This window comes from Corvus hawaiiensis, chromosome 29, assembly GCF_020740725.1.
Source record: "Corvus hawaiiensis isolate bCorHaw1 chromosome 29, bCorHaw1.pri.cur, whole genome shotgun sequence".
NCBI lineage: Eukaryota > Metazoa > Chordata > Aves > Passeriformes > Corvidae > Corvus > Corvus hawaiiensis.
Genome location: NC_063241.1, coordinates 379,902 through 395,692, shown reverse-complemented (window position 1 = coordinate 395,692; position 15,791 = coordinate 379,902). Strand labels below are relative to the sequence as shown.

The window sequence follows — 15,791 nt, the reverse complement described above, 5'->3', positions numbered from 1 at the left end:
ACACTCCCTTGGCCAGCAGGAATTGCCCTCATTGGGGAAAGTTGAAATGGAACGTTTGCTATAAATACCACTAATCCCTGGGGCTGGGGGGAGTGGCATTGGCAGGGCCTGGCAACACACAGGGCCAGGGGAAGCTGCACGCTAGAAATTAATTTAAATCCCAGCACTTCACCCAGCCAGAGAAAGCCCAGCTGCTGCTCCTGGAGCTCCTACTCTCAGGGCTGCACCCTGATATCTAAATGTTAAGAGCTTTGCTCCTACAGCAGCCCCATGCCAGGGTCTTATCCCACTTCATCCCACTTCTGTGTCTCCTCTGCTGCTGGTCCAACCTCGAGTGAGTGCAGAATGGGGGGGATTCTGCTGCACCCTAATGGGGAGTGGAGATCTGTGAGCATTGGGATGGTGTGGGGAGCACAACAGGAGCCCCCATTGCCTCAGGCACAGCTCCCTGAGCAGCTGCAGACAGAGGAGCCCCCCCAGCCCTGCTCTGGACTGGCTGCCAAGGCAGCTCCTATCCCTCACAGCACTGCAGGGCCATGGGTGTCCAAGGGCAGTTGCAGGCAAGGGTGAACCTGTGGCAGCTGGACTTCCAGCAAGTGGTGACCCTGCTTGGCCCCAGCCCGGCTGACTCTGGCTGTCCTGTGGAGATCCATGGCCAGAGCCGGGGTCTTGCTCCCAGCCTCAGGGCTCCTTGCTCTGGGCTGCGCTTCCATGCTAACAGCTCTTTGGTCTCTGTCTCATACAAATAGTGTCAGCTCTAATCCTAGGCAGAGCCAGCACTTGCCTTGCACAGAAGGGGCTGCTCCAACAACACCCAATAAACTTGCTGTTGGATGGCAACAGCATTGCTACTTCTCACCTTCCACCACCATGTCCAGCCTCTGGTTCAGCTCAGATGCAAACGGACACAGGACAGGGCCTGGCAGCCACCGCTGCCTCCAGAGACTGGAGAAGAGACACATCCCATCCTAGAGCTAGCAGTGAGGGAAGGAGCTGGGAGACCTGCCTGCACATTTCAGAGCCAGTCCAAGCCCTCAAGGGCTCAGCTCTGCCCAATGAGCCCCATGTTTGAGGCAAGAGGCTCAATTCCAAACTCTACCTGTCTCCTTTCATCATTTAGCAAATACTAACTCATTTCTGTCCCTCTCCAAACCCCACCATGGGCCCCCTCTTCACCTCAGCAGGAATTAACACACCCACAGCCAACAATACTGAAACTTTGTTTTTTGTTACTAATTTTGTTGTTATGCTGGTCCTGCTGCTGCACCCTGCAGAGGTCAGTCCTAGCTCGGCTGGGCTGCCAGTCATCTTCCAACAAAGACACAGACAAGCAGTCAAAGAGCCTGATTTTTTTTTTTAATCTCAAAGGAGAAAATTTACCTTAAAACCTGCCAGAGGGATTTGCAGTACATGGTCCAAAGGTTTCAAGCTCACAGTCTTGAAAATTCCTCTGGTTTCTCATGCCTTCTTTTAAAAACAAAAAAAGGGGGACAAAACAATAAAAAAGCAAATGGGGACTGAGCCTGCCCTTGCTTAAAAAGAAGGAGAATCATTTACATGCACATTTTAAAAATGTAGGGAGAAGGCAGCCGGGCCTATGAGGAAACTGCTGCACAGTCCCAATTCCACTCCAAAAACTTGGTGAAAGAAGGATGAGCACAGCCATGCATACGCCTGCGCACATTCACCCCCACTCCTCACAGAGTGCTTCATTACGCATCAGGGACAGAGAAACTGTCTTCCTCTTGGGGTTTGCGAATCCAGCTGCCATAGCCCAGCTCTTCCAGCGTGCTGAAGAAGCACTGCTTGGCTGCCTGGTATGCTGTGGCTGCCTCTTTGGCATCCGAGTACACAGAGAAGCTCAGCAGGTCTTTGCGGTTGTTCTTTGCACAGAGCTGCTGGAACAGGGTGAACATTTTCCTCTTGGACACACGAGACACCTCCAGCTTCACACTGAGAAGGAAGACAGTGGCAGCAATGAGGGACAGGACACTGAGAAGAGCCAAGAGGACCAGGGGGCTCAGGGAAAATCCCATGGATTTCTGGGAGGAACCGTGGGCTTGGCAGGCTGAGCAACATTCTGTTTTCCTTCAGGAGTGCTTGCTTACGTATCTTTGAAATTCCTCCCTCCAACCCTCCCCGTGTGTAGGGTGCTGTAACAGTGCAGAGTGTACTCCCCACCTCAGAGCTGTCCCCCTTCCCCCAGACAGTGTCAGGAAAAGGCAGTGTCAGGAAAAGGCTCTTCTTACCCATCTACTTTCCCTTTGGTGCCATCCAAGACTTCAACTTCGCTTTCATCAGCAAGACACCAATTCACCGATGACTCCTTCGTCTTGCCCGTCTGCCTTGCAGAGTCATACACGCTGACTCGCCCGACCTGCACAAGAGGGTTCCTTAACCTGGTCCTGCTGGGGGAGTCTCTTGCCCCTTTCATCCCTCACAGTTCCAGCTCACCACAAACTTTCCAGAGCCACAAGGATAAAGTTCTTACTGAGTTGAAGGCTACAGAGGCAACTCTAGTGTCCTTTTTTCCAGACTAAGACATTGCCAGTAACCCCCAAACTGTGGGGCAATACAAAGAGGGCAGGTTCTTGGAGTTGTGCTGTGTAGGGCCGAGAGCTAGACTGGATGACACTGTGGGTCCCTTCCAACTCAGGATATCCCTTGATTGTATGATTCTGTGTTTCTGGTCACTAATTCTTGCCCCTGGCTGGAGGGCTGCTGCGCAATGACCCCCTCTGCAGAGCGCCTCGGGCACCCCCAAACCCGCTGGCAAAGGATGTGGGACAGAAAGATGAAGAGGTGCTATGGCTGCAGTACCTCAGGATGGTTAATGTGATATGGAGCCTGGAGCTTTTCCTTCAGCGTGTTCCCATCCCTCTCCATGCGGCAGCAGATGGCACGGGTCAAGTGACCCTGACTGTACAAGTAACCTGTGGAGACAGAGGTGAAGGTGTTAAGAAACAGGATGACACAGGTGATGGATTGGCCAAACCCCAAGAACTGCAGCACTGCTCACAGGCTCCCAAAAGCCTACAGCATGTGGATCAGCATAGCTACATGTATCCTGGGTGTGTAAGACAAGGGTTTATAGACTGCAACATTTCTCACCAAAGACACAAACACGCAGTTTTTGTCTCACTCTCCTAGATCACGTGTCTTCTAAAAATCCAGAACTTTGGAGGGAAACCCATTCTACACACAGTCTAAAATCCATAGACTCCCTTTTCATTTTCAAACAGCTCTGCCAAGAAAGACATTTCAGTCTGTTACTCCTACACCCTCCACAAACTTTGCCATCACACGGGGCAGTGAGACAAGTTGTTACTGCATCCCAGCTCTACCCAGAAAGGACAGAGGGTTTCGCACCGAGTGTAACAGAGCGGAGATAAACTGGCTCCAGGAAGTGTGACAGCAATGCCCCTTGCAAGCCAAGTATATTCCAGCGTAAGATTTTGTCACTGCAGGACATGGTTCGTAACCGTTCCCCATGCTGGATCCCGTCCCATGTGGGCACAATGTCACTCGACTCCACGGGAATGGTACCTTCCCCTGCATAAGAGAAGAAGAAAGCTTTTCTGTATAATGTCAGATATTCAATAAATCAAAACCCCCTCAGCAACTGCACAAGAAACTTCTGGATACCCAGAGTGAACTCAGAAGTCTGACACCAGGTTCAGGACACACTCTGGCATTCAGTATTGGGTACTGATGAGTAATTTTCAACATGGCTGAAGCAGAATGGAACACTGCTTGAAAGGGAGGGCACAGAGCTAGGAGCTTTGCATCAAACTTCAGCTGCAAACTTCATGAGCGTGACAGTGAAACAGGCAGAGCTGGGAAGGGAAAGGGACTCTCTCTAAAACCTTCCATCTACCTCTTTTGGTTCCTGAATGCTTCAAATCCCACAAGAGCACACAGAAAGGGGTAAGGAAGCTCTGGAGCACCAGAAAGGCTCAGAGGAGAGGACTGAAGCCACCCAATCATGGAGGGAGTGATTGCACTCACCATTCTCCACCTTGGTCCGCAGTTTGCCTTGCTTGGGGTTCTCAAAGAGAGGCTGGTGCTGGGGTTGCCCCATCTCGTTTGCCTGATCACTGCAGGATTTATCAAAGAGTGCTCCGTCTCCACATGGTGCTGTGCTAGAAAACAAATCCTCCCTGGTTAGCACTGACTGTAAAGGAAACAGCCAGGGGCATGACAATGCTGCTGATGCCAGTCATTCAACCCCTCCCCACAAACCTGATGTAGAGGTGAAAGGTAACACTGCTCTTTATTTTGAGTTTCTTTCCTCCTGCTTGCTCAAAAATGCTCTCTTCCGCAGAGGAAGGATTAGACGGGTCATACTTCATCAGCTCACTGTAAAGAAACCTGAAAATAACACCATCCTGTCAAAAGGCTGCTCTGCTTCTCAGACAAGGAGTGCTTCAACTGACAGGCAGGGTCCCACATCACGCATGGAAGAGCAGAGACCAAGAGCTGGGGCTGAGGATGCTTGGGAAGCCAATGAACAGTGCTTGATGCACAAAAAGGGCAAAAAATCCAGATTTTCTGCCATGCAGAGGACAAGCAGTAGAAAAGCAGTATCCTGTCCAGGAAGCAGAGGGAAGCACTGGCAGGAGAAAAGAAGGAGCCCGGCTGGGTGCTGCTTGCATGCATCTGATCCCAGTGTGTAGAAGACTTCAAGGTTGTTAACCAGAATCTTTAGTCAGCAGCAAGTTTGCATTAAATGTAAGCAACCCTGCAGGCAGCTGAATTCAAGCAGTATTAGAATGAGCCCATGATCTGTTTACAGTCATGGGGACTTTTATGGCTGCTCTGGCCAGGGAAAACCCTGAGGTCTCCAACATCGTCTCAAGGACTAAAGAAAAACTGCAGCTTCCCAGAGAGTCCTTGAGCAGAGCCTGTGCAAGGGACTGATTTTGCAAGGAGAGGCAGAGTTCACTCTGCTGTGCCAGAGCAGCCACTGCTGTCAAGATTAACAGCTGAAACAGACAGTAAGCAAGATGCAATCCTGATTCATCACTTCCCAGGGACCTGCCCTCAATGTTTTCCCTTGCTGAGAAATGCAGAGCACAGTGGCAGCACACAAAGGCTTGAAGGAAGCAGCTGATTTTTTTGTTCATAACTGAAGGACAAACATTAACCAAGCAGTCCAGCTTCATCTCACTTCAGGTTTCAAAAACTAAGAAGTGCCACAGTGGGGAAGGGGAGGAGAGGATTCTGCAGTTTAGTTGGGAAAAAGGATTGCTGACTTATCAAAGCAAACAAATGCAGTATGTTTTCCTGAATCCTTCTACACCCAGACTCAGAAAGGCCAGGAGACCAAGCCTGCAGTGGCTTGGCGTGGCAGGAGCTGTGCTCAGGCTGGAGAGCACCCTGCACATCAGCCCAGCAGGAGGCTTAAGTACATCAGATGCAGCCCTTGGGCTCCTGGCAAGTCTCCCACTCAGTACTTATTTGGGCATCATTCAGGCATGGCCCCTTCTTATCAGAAATAACTTCCATCTATTTAACAACACATGGGTAAACAGTGTCTGAGGATCACAGCATCTCTCAGCACAGCAAAGAACTAGGGGTGTGTTTCAGCTGCACCCCTCCAGAATGGGTGAGCAGGTCCTGGCAGGCCCCTCTCCTTTTCCTTTGGGTTTCCCCTTTTCTCACCTCACAAAGCCTCTTCGAGAAATGATTTCTGCATGACAGTCATTTACTGTCTCCCCCTTCAAGCTTAGCTCCTCTCCTTTCACACAGCGATTACCTGAAACAAACAAACAGAATTAAATAATAGGGCAGGTGTCAAAGTCAAGATGGCTTCAGAGACAGAGGGAGGAAGTCTTAACTCTTGGGGCTCCTGAGCAGCAGCAGCAGCAGCATCCTGCCTATTAAATCATTATCACAGGCAGTTAAGAAAGATAAAGGGACACCACTTTAGGGACAGATAGATTTAAAGTGCCATGAATTTTGGGGGACTGTACCTTCTCGAGGGCTTTTCAACCCATCCCTCCTGGTAGAAGCCTGGCAGCAAAGTAGGGGAGATAAGGTAGGCGCAGCTGTGAGGAACTGGGGGGATCGTGTGCTGTAGCACATGAGGAACCCATGCTCTGATGCACAGAGTAGCACGCAGCAATGCAAGCAAAGATTAAGAGCAATACAGCTGCAGGCACATTCGCTTTGTTCTCTCTCTCTCTCTCTCTCTCTAACCAGATCACTCATGACACCATGTGAGCCCTGGGAACGTTTTGTGCCCTCTCTGAAGAAGCCTACAGCAACAGCCATTTCTGAGCTGTGGCTGACAAGGAAATCTAGCATGGAAGTCGGAGTTCAGTGTGCTGGAAGAAGCTGCTCATACCCGTTCCGATGCTGACCACCACTCCCAAGCCCGTGTTTCCTCTCCGCATGATGACGGCAGCCAGGATCTTGCGCCCGAGCAGGCTGTGCTGGATGCGGGCAGTGAGGCTGTTGAAGCGCTGGTGGCTCAGCATGGCCATCTGATCGTGTAGGGTGCTGCCGCTCACAGGGAGCTGGGATGGGGACACAACAGCACAGACCATGAGCAGGTCACACCGCACAGCTCAGGAATGAGCTAACCTGAAGCACAGCTTTCCAAGCAGAAGGCAGAACACAGAAAACTTTGAGCTTTGGGCAGTGCCATGTCAAGGGGTGGGTGAAGTTCTTCTAGGTATTTCTGGGAAAACCTCATCCAAGGCTGTGAGTTCTGCTTTGGCCGTATCAGAGGCAGCAGCAAGCTGTCTTCCTGGCAGCAAGTGACATGGGCTGAGGAATGGCCTCCTCAAAACGCCAGGGAAAACCCCAAGCAAGAGGGAACAAAACCATCCTGCCCATTTCCAGAGACTCAGCCAAGGAAATCTGTTCCTGGCTTTGGAGGAATTCCTCCTCTAGCTGCCTGTGAGGAGAGTGCACAGTCATTCCCAGTGCAGACCAACTCACCTCCTCCAGCACTGCTGACTGACAAATCCTCCCTGACAGCTTTGCTATTTAGAGCCCCAGCTGCTGTACCCAGTTGTGCCGCCTGGAATGAGGCTTTTCAGAGATCACAACACCCTTAAGTGTGATTTAAATCAGCCCAGGTTTGGGACAGTCATCCTGACACAATCAGGGCTTTGCGTTTATCTGATTCATGAATTTTTTGAGCTGGCACACAATTGGAAGACATAATAATTGAAAGAATTAAAAATAAGCATATTAAAAAATTAAAAATAGTAACATAATTAAAGTAAGTATGTTCCTACTCAGGAACATACTACAGGAACACATTCCAGTAGCTTGTAGAAGAATCTGACAACAATTTAGCCCTAAAGCAGAGGCCCATAGGACAGAAGGGTATGCCTGCGCCCTGAGGAAACATCTAACCCACTTCAGGAAAACCACATCAGATTATCTACAGCTGCAGAGAACAAAGGGATCACAGTTGATTCTGAAGGCATTTTTCTGCTGGAGTAGAAGGAGGAGCATAGACAGGGCTACAAACACAATCCCAACTTTGGCAGAAGATTTACCTCAGTGGTGTTCATCCCTTCCATGTGCTCAGTCTTCTCCGATTCCCCAATGAGGACTCGGAGCGCTGCATCAGCTGCCTCCTGCTTGCCCTGCTTTTTGTTGTGTGCAGTTACAGCTGGGAACCAGCGGCCTCCAACTTTTGCCTGATAGACAAACCTATAAAGAAACCAAGAAACCTGTGGATTTCAGTTCGGTTTTTACATTCTCTAAGTGGAGAGAAGAGGGAATCAGAGGGACAAGGTTTGGCAGAGGCAGCAACTAGCCCTGTTGCCATCTCAAAAGGCATCGGCAATTTTGAGCTTTCTGCCCTTTTTCTAGGACAACAGCAGCAGCACAAAATTTCCTTCTCCCAGATGCTGCTACTTACTTGGGATCATGGGGAGGTCCTGACTGGTCAATGAGTTTGAACTCTGCAGCAAACCCATTGGAACGGGCATACTCCAGCAGGCCACTAACAGGATTGACGTTAAGATACTTGATGAGCTCCCCTACACCCTTCGTTTTCACCACCTTGGATTCATCTGGAGTGCCAATATTGTGCATGGACTGGTCACTGTGGGGCTTCACAGCAGGCTAGAGCAGAGTTAGACAGGAGAAGGATGTTAAACACTGAGCATTTAGCACAGGCCAGGAGCAGCAGCAAAGCTCTGCTCCCCACAACCTTGTAAAGTGAAATCCAGGAGAATAGGAAATAAAAGGGGGGGAACACCCGATTCAAAACACTTGGGTCTTATAAAGAAACCCTTTATACCTGTTCAGGCGAGACATGGGGTACAGACTCTCCAGAAAGAATCTTCACAGCAACTTCTGCTGCCATTTGCTTTGCTCCCTTCTTGCTGTTTCCTACCACAGCAGGGAAAATTTGGTCACCCATTTTCACACAGTAGCTGAACCTGACAGGACATTATAGTACATGAAAAGCGTTAACCATAGGTGTCTCAATCTGGTTATTATCCCCGTCTCCCACTTCCAGGTGTATCCTTCTGGATTATCTCCAATTTATCTGTAATTGTAATCTATTGTGATGGCCCTAAACACTCCCAGTAGAGCACCGCCAGGTAGAGTACAGGACTGGAACCCACTCCTGCTCTGGTAGAAGAAACAGCGTCCTTTCTCTGATAAAGGGCATCACTTTGGGTCTCTTTCTGGAACTAGATGTCTTGGATGAGCCATGCCCAGAATCCTTGGATAAGAGGAGCACTCAGCTAGGTCAGTGACAAATCCAAGGATGTGGGCAGCATGCTGAAGGGGAAGGACAGTGAAGAAAGAGTTTCCATCCTCCCTCAAAGCTGACAAGAATATGCCATACCTAGGATCATGAGGTGGGCCTTCCTGAGAGAGCAGCTGGAATTCAATTATGTTCCCTGATTTTTGACCATACTCCATTAATATGCTGATAGGGTGCTTCCCAGGAAGCAGGCTGAGGTGAGCTGCTGCAGATGGCAGCTCTGGCTCCAGCTGCAAAGGCTACAGCAAGAAGATGGAGGAAATCAGCGTCAGACTCAACACTGTTTGAGCAGCCTCGCAAAGTAAAGAAAACGGGACTCACCAATTCTGGTTCTGAGCTGTCAGAGGGAAACTGCTCTTCACATTTAATTCCACCATGCCTTCCGTTCTCCGCTTCACTCATCAGGACCTTCATTGCATTAGCTGCTGCCTCCTGTTTAGCCAGTTTTTTGCTCCCTGCTTCTGCTGGTGGGAATCGGCGTCCATTAATCACTGCCTGGAACTTAAACCTTTGAAAGAGAAAATCAAAGGGGTAAATTGAGAGGCAGAAGTGTGGTCTTCTCAGAGTAAGCAAGGCTGCTCTTGGAATTCAAGGGAGAAGAAACAGCAACTTCCTGGCTGGGAGAGTAAACCCAGGCTGCCATGTGCAGAAGACAAAAATACCAAGGGTACCTGAACAGCACTGCATCTGGGCCTTGTTTCATTGCATTTCCAGAGCTGTTCACAACAGAGGAGCAGCTCCACATTTTGTTCTGAAGGAACAGGATGAATTGCCTTACTCCACCACAGGTGCCAGGAACAGGTAATGCCTGCTGTATGCAGGCAGCAGCTCTGTTGTGGCTCCTGCCCAGGAATAAGAAAGCTCAAAAGCAGCGTGCACTGTTTCATTTGCATCTGGTCATTTGGGGTCACTCCTCCCTCTGGCGTTCTCTGTGGCTATCCAGAGCATTCACACCATCTTAGAATGGTGCCACCTCACAGAAATCTCTTGCCTTTGACATTTCTGCCTCCCCCATTCCTGTGAACTCTAACAAACAAGTTTATCTTCCATCCTCCAGCCCTGGAAACCCGCTTCCAAGGAGAGTGGGTCAAACCAGATCTGGAGCGGGATTATGGTGCTGAACCTATTCAGATTCCTTCTTAAAAAAAACCAAAACAACAAACCCTGGGACTCCATCTTTAGAAATTAGGCCAATTTTCCTGTCTAGCGAATCTATTGACATACTCCAGTGTGGCACATATGGTGCTTTTCACGGTCTCGCTGGTGCTCAGTAACAGCCACGATTCTGCAAGGGGAAACAGGACTCCAGAGACTGACTTGGCCAACTCCAGTGTCATACCACATGCTCAGCTCACAGAATCTGCTCTGACCTGCTACAACACAGAAACGTCCAGAGTGGGGCCACCTTGCCTAACTTAAGACACCTGCACCCACTTTGTTCTGGGCTCCCTTTACACCATTTCCAGGGTGAGAGCATCTTGAAAGGCAGCTTAGAAATACCAGTTTCCCCCTATATGATCAAACTGAAGGCAAGTAATTGAGATGGGACCTAATGAAGAGATTAATCCCACCTTCACTGCTCAGAATGAGGAGCAGGGTTGCCACAACTGGGCTACCTGGGGTTAAATTTTAGCCTTGTTTTATTTTTTAAGCTGATGCAAGGAATCAACTAGGCTAATCCTTCTGAAATGAAAGAAACATTAATAACAGGCCCCTTCAAGACAGCTGAGTGGGTGAACTTAGTTGAAGTGAAATCATTTTAAGGAAAAAGAGCTCAGAAAAGGTAGGACATTTTGTTACCGTGGCTCATGAGAGGGTCCATTCTGCTCCAGCATGATGAAATCACAGTGTTGGTACGTGTACTGGGAATATTCAGTAAGGCCACTCACTGGGTTCTTCTCCCGACAAGCTATCAGTTTCTCTACAGGCGTACATGGAAAAGTTTCGAACTGGGCAGCATAACTGGGGGAAGCTTGAGAATTCATGATGCTTTCTGACTTATCAGGCTGCTTGTTGATAGCATTCAGATTATCTGGGATATCATCTGTGGTCCACTTGCTGTTTTCCGAGTTATCATAATTACTCAAACTGGAGAATTCCAGCTTAGTGTCCTCAGATGCATCTGCTTCTGTGTCATTGACATTTCCCTGACAAGCTTGCCCCAAAAGCTGCTGCCCATTGACTACACTTTCTTCTTCTGATGCCATCACTGCTGGTGAAGCTGCAGTCATCTCCTGGGGACATGGAGGGACAAAGGAAGAGGGAAGACCCGACTCAGGAGGTTTGGGATCTGCCATCTGCATTACTGTGCTGGCCTTCAGCCTCATCTGCATCCTCTTGCGTTTCCTGTCTGTCAGGGACCATCGTGGTGGAGTTGCGTTCTGCTTGTGGACATCTCCCAGCTTTTCCAGAGCGCTAAGAAACGCGTTAACGTCCTTGGCCCTTGAAAACCCAATGTTTTTGGCAAGATTGAGTGCCGTCGTTTCCACCACACTGAACAAGTAGTTGCAGATTTTCTCCTTTGTCTCAGCCATGTCTGGGTCTCCTGAGCCAAGCGTGCTCCGCTCACCTCCTCTGCTCTCACAAGCCAGATCTGTGCAACTGGCACTGCAGTCAGCAGGGCTTCTTTCTCTCCCTGAGCTGAGGCTGGCAACTCTCCACAGCGGCGGTGTCTCTTCCCCTTTGTGCAACTTGCCTTCTCTGAGGAGTTTATACAAAACACGGTTGACCTCTTTCTTGTGAGTTTTAAGTTTACGTGCGAGATCATTAGCCGTGCAAGTCCTCCCCTCCCCAAGCTGCCTGAAAACAGTCAGAATTTCTTGTTCATAGTCCTGCCCAGCAAGAGACAGTCTTTGGAAATTCAGCCTCACAGCATCAGAATCTCTCCTTGAGTTCTCCTGACGATGGTACTGTGGAGGGCAATACCGAGGCGAAGTCTCAACCCACGGATGCTGGCTGGAGAACCTACTCCCTCCAGCCCTGCTGAAGCTGGGCTGACATCTGTCTGCAGGAGCCGGTGCCGCAGCTCGCCTGCCTCTGGTGCGCGACTCCTTGTGTGATCCCCGCCCCTGCAACACAGAGACTTCAGCGTCCTGCTCTGTTAGGAACTGCTGGTGTAAAAAGGTTTCCTGATTAGTTTCTTGTGAGGTACGAGGGTGGTTAAAAAAACCTCGATTAGTGCTGGGGCAGTTATGTCTTGACTGGGTAAGATACGAGCCTCTGCCTCGCCCAGCGCCTCTAATCATAGCGCACTCCTGGGACACACGTGGGAACCAGGCTGCCGATGAGCCAGGAGAGGAGCTGTCACTCACTCACTGCACACTCTCCCGCCCTGAGGAGAAAAAACACAGGAATTCAGAACACATTTACACAACGACAGGATTCCGGAAATGCAGTTTAAACAGCTTCTCAGCTACTGAGGCATTTCAAGTATCTTCTCCCTTGTCAATTTTTTTTCCCTACTTTTCTAGGAGTGTAAATTAGTCCCATAAAAACAAACAGCAAACTTTGGCTGCCCAGCAGAAAACCAGCAGCCCCAAATTGCAGGTGAAGTCAATCACGAGAAGCAGCTTTGTCAGAAGCAGCCCTCTGCTCCTGTTAGACTTGATTCCAGCACAGGGCTGGGTGGCCTGTTCAGGGTGCACTCCTGAAACACAGCAAGCTCCACTCCAGAGAGGGGGAGAGAGAGAGAGAGCAAGAGAGAGAAGAATCTCAGACCTACTTTGCAGTCTGAGAAATGGGGGCATGAGGAGGTGAAGGAGTGCAAGGAGGTGAGCTGGAGCAGCTTGTGTGGTCGCACAGAACAGAGCTGCAACAGGCTTGCAATTATTTTCAGATTCATGGCCAAAACGCTCTGAAATCCCAAGCGTCTTTTTCTCCCTGGGCACTACGTGGTCTGTAGAGGTAAAACATCACACGACAGGGGAATGAAAGCAATAACAGGCAGAGAAATTGGATAGGTGTGCAGCTCGCAACAGCATGACAAGTTTGTTTGGATTACAGCCCAAATTTCACTGTATCACACATAGTTGTGCTGCCCTCCTGGGGTACAGGATGCAAGACTAAACTATTAATATGCTTTTTAAAAGTAAGGAATCCAGCCCAGCATATTCTAATTCTCTGATAACACTTCCTGCGAAACTGAGAGGATAAAGACACGGAACATGATACACACTGCCGGGTCCCCATTCTGCCTGCTCCTCCGTGACCTCCTTAAGGCACCTACCGTCCCAAAGATACGTTTTCCCGATGCAAGTCTCATCTTTAAAAAGCTCCCCATCTTCACCAAACACACCTCAAGGCCAATTTAAATTGTCTTTTCGTTAAACAACTGCACTCGGCTGCCACCACCGGGACTTGAGTCTGAGTGCAGGGAGGCTGAGCGCAGCACGATGGGTTCCCACCTCCCCAGCTACGAGGGAGCCCTGCTGCTGCCCCCTGCTCAGTGACCTCGTTTTACAAGTGCTACCTGAGCCAAGGGCAGGGCAGAAACAGGAAGAAGGCTTTTGAAAAAAACGCTCTTACCTCAGTCTCATCCGTACGCTAAATTATTTTATGAGAAAACACAGGGGAAAAAAGAAACCCCGACCCGCAGGACGGAGCAGCACCGAGCAGCCGCCAAGATGGCTCCGAGCTCCCTTTCAGTTTCGTTTCCCGCAGCAGTCGCTCCGCCCCGCCCAGGGAGCTCGCAGCGGGGGCTGGCCGGATTTCGGGCTTTCCCAGACACGCTCTCGGCTTTGGGAGCAATCGTGAGGTTCCTCACCAGCGGCGGAGCCTGGGGCGGGAAGGCGAACCCGGCAGGGCGGCTCCTTGCCCCGGTCCCTGTGGTGATGCAGCCCCGTCACTCACGAGCTGCCGCCGGGACCGGGTCCTGGTCCGCACAAGAGGAGCGGCTGCTCTCCCGCTGGGAGAGGGGCTGCGGGAACACCGGTCACCTTCAGCTACACCCGCAAAGGGGACGCAGGGAGCACGGCAGGACGGCTGCCACCCGCACCCGTGTCAAACCACGCTCCCGGGCCCGCGCATCCCCGGCAGCAGTGACGGCACCACGAGCACGAGGGCGAGGCCCCCGAGTCCGGAGCGCACTGTACGGGAGGGCGGGCTGGGGTACACGCGGCGAGCACCGGGAGTCGAGGAGAACGTTTTATTCTACGCGTCCCGCCCTATGGAGCCCGGCCCCGACAGGGCCCTTGGGGAACCAGGACACGGTCACACCGCACTCCGGAGGCCCGCGGGGCTGCCTGCACTGGAGGCGGCACCGCGGCCTGTACGGCCCGGGCCCAGCAGCCGCTGCAGGACACGCGGGCCGAGAGGAACCGACCGGGGCCCGGCAGCCGCTGCAGGACACGCGGGCCGAGAGGAACCGACCGGGGCCCGGCAGGGCCCGAACCCGGCCCGCGGCCGCCCCCTCCGCGCCCCTTTACCTTGCCGCTGGCGCCGCTGCCGGCGCATGGTGATGACGCACGCGAGCCCCCTGCGCCTGCGCAGGGCGGAAGGTGCCGCGCGGCAGCCATCTTTCCTCGGGGCAAAGGGCGGCGGCCATGTTTGCTGCGGGCAGCGCGGGGCTGTGCCGGTGCCCGTGGCGGGGGCTGTGGCTGTGCCGGGGGCTATGCCGGGGGCTGTGGCTGTGCCAGGGGCTATGCCGATGGCTGTGCCGGTGGCGGTGGCTGTGGCTGTGCCGGCGCCGCGGGCCCAGCGAGGCCCAGCTCGCCCGCTCCGCTCCCCTGGCTGGAAGGCAGCGCCAGGGCCGCTGTGTCCCAGGGCAGCACCCGCCGCACCGGGAGCGCTCGCCTGAGGCGGCGGCGCGCACCGGCGCTACTGCCCACGCGCCTCAGATGCCGTCCCCGCACCCCGCTGGGCCAGCGCGTGCGCCCTGCTCGTCGCCGCGTGAATCGGTGTCCCCGGTGCGCCGCCGTGCCAGGGTGTCCTCGGGACTAGGGGGCTTCTCCCCTCCTCGATGGCCTGCCCCCGCGACCCGTGGGACACCCATTTCCTATGGGCCCTCCATCTGTGGTGGGGTTCTGCTGTGTCCTTTGGGGCCCCCTTCTCCCTTGGAGCTCCCTTATCCCCCTGTGGTCCTCACCGTGGGCTCCCCCAGCGGGGCTCCTCTTTTTCCACAGGCTTCCCACTTCCTGTAGGACTCCCCTCATCCCCATTTTAATCCATTATTTTAATGCCAGAGGTGCAGCAAGTCACATCCCACCCTGTCCCAGGTTCTTTCCAAGCAAATGGAGACATTCCCTTCCCTAATCCCAAACCAGGCACAGTCCTTGCAGCCTGTGGATCCTCACTTTCCCAGGCAAACACCATCCGGATCGTGTGAGTTGGAAAACTACCGTCAGAGAACAGATTGTTCCTGTCTGCTGCTCCACCACACTCATCAATAGCCGTGTGTCATTTGCCATCTGGCGCAGGGATCCCAGCGGGCGCCGTCCAGGAGCTGCGCCGGCACTGCCGGGTTCACACAGCTCGGAGGCTGTCTGGCTTGGAGCAGCACCTGTTGGGCAGTGGGCACTGTGGTGTTTATACTGGTGGGTATGGATCACAACCCAAAGGCTTGGGAACAAGCTATTATTAGATGCATGTATGGACCAGCCGTGGGGCTCGGGTTCTTCTTCCAGGTAACAAGTGACAGGACAAGAGGAAGTGGCCTCAGGTTGCACAAGGGCAGGTTTAGATTGGACATTAGGGGAAATTTCTTCATGGAAGGGGTAATCAGGCACTGGAACAGGCTACCCATGGAGTCACCATCCCTGGAAGTGCTCAAAAATGGAGTGGGTGTGGCACTTGTGGATATGGGTTAGTGGTGGCCTTGGCAGTGATGGGGAATCAATGGCTGGAATCAGTCTTTTCAGTCCCAACAAATCTGCAATTCTATAATTCTGCTGCTGCAGCACAACCAGTGAACAGCTGTCACATCCAGGACCATCATCTGGGAGTCCCCAGACCCTCTTTGGCCATGTGGTGGGTGTGGAGGGAGCTGGGAGGGATGGGCATGGGTTCTGGATGAATTTTAGGGGTCCATCTGCCTGCATTTGTCCATGAA

General features: G+C 52.1%; 1 protein-coding gene across 2 annotated transcripts; it reads right to left on the bottom strand.

Moving 5' to 3' along the window:
* Positions 1 to 1,334: 1,334 nt before the first annotated feature.
* Positions 1,335 to 14,261, bottom strand: ADAR (adenosine deaminase RNA specific). Of its 2 annotated transcripts, none has more exons than XM_048288926.1 (15): positions 14,170 to 14,261; positions 10,547 to 12,077; positions 9,068 to 9,254; positions 8,828 to 8,985; positions 8,270 to 8,411; positions 7,886 to 8,091; positions 7,518 to 7,674; positions 6,350 to 6,521; positions 5,665 to 5,758; positions 4,243 to 4,371; positions 4,009 to 4,142; positions 3,370 to 3,552; positions 2,821 to 2,933; positions 2,250 to 2,377; positions 1,335 to 1,953 (listed from the first exon to the last, which is right to left on the bottom strand). In XM_048288926.1, the coding sequence occupies exons 2-15, from the start codon at positions 11,989 to 11,991 to the stop codon at positions 1,713 to 1,715; spliced, it is 3,489 nt and encodes a 1,162-aa protein (XP_048144883.1). In that variant the 5' UTR covers positions 11,992 to 12,077; positions 14,170 to 14,261; the 3' UTR covers positions 1,335 to 1,712. The 2 variants fall into 2 exon arrangements, with proteins under 2 accessions (XP_048144883.1, XP_048144882.1); XM_048288925.1 differs by lacking the exon at positions 14,170 to 14,261 and adding an exon at positions 13,271 to 14,114.
* Positions 14,262 to 15,791: the final 1,530 nt, after the last annotated feature.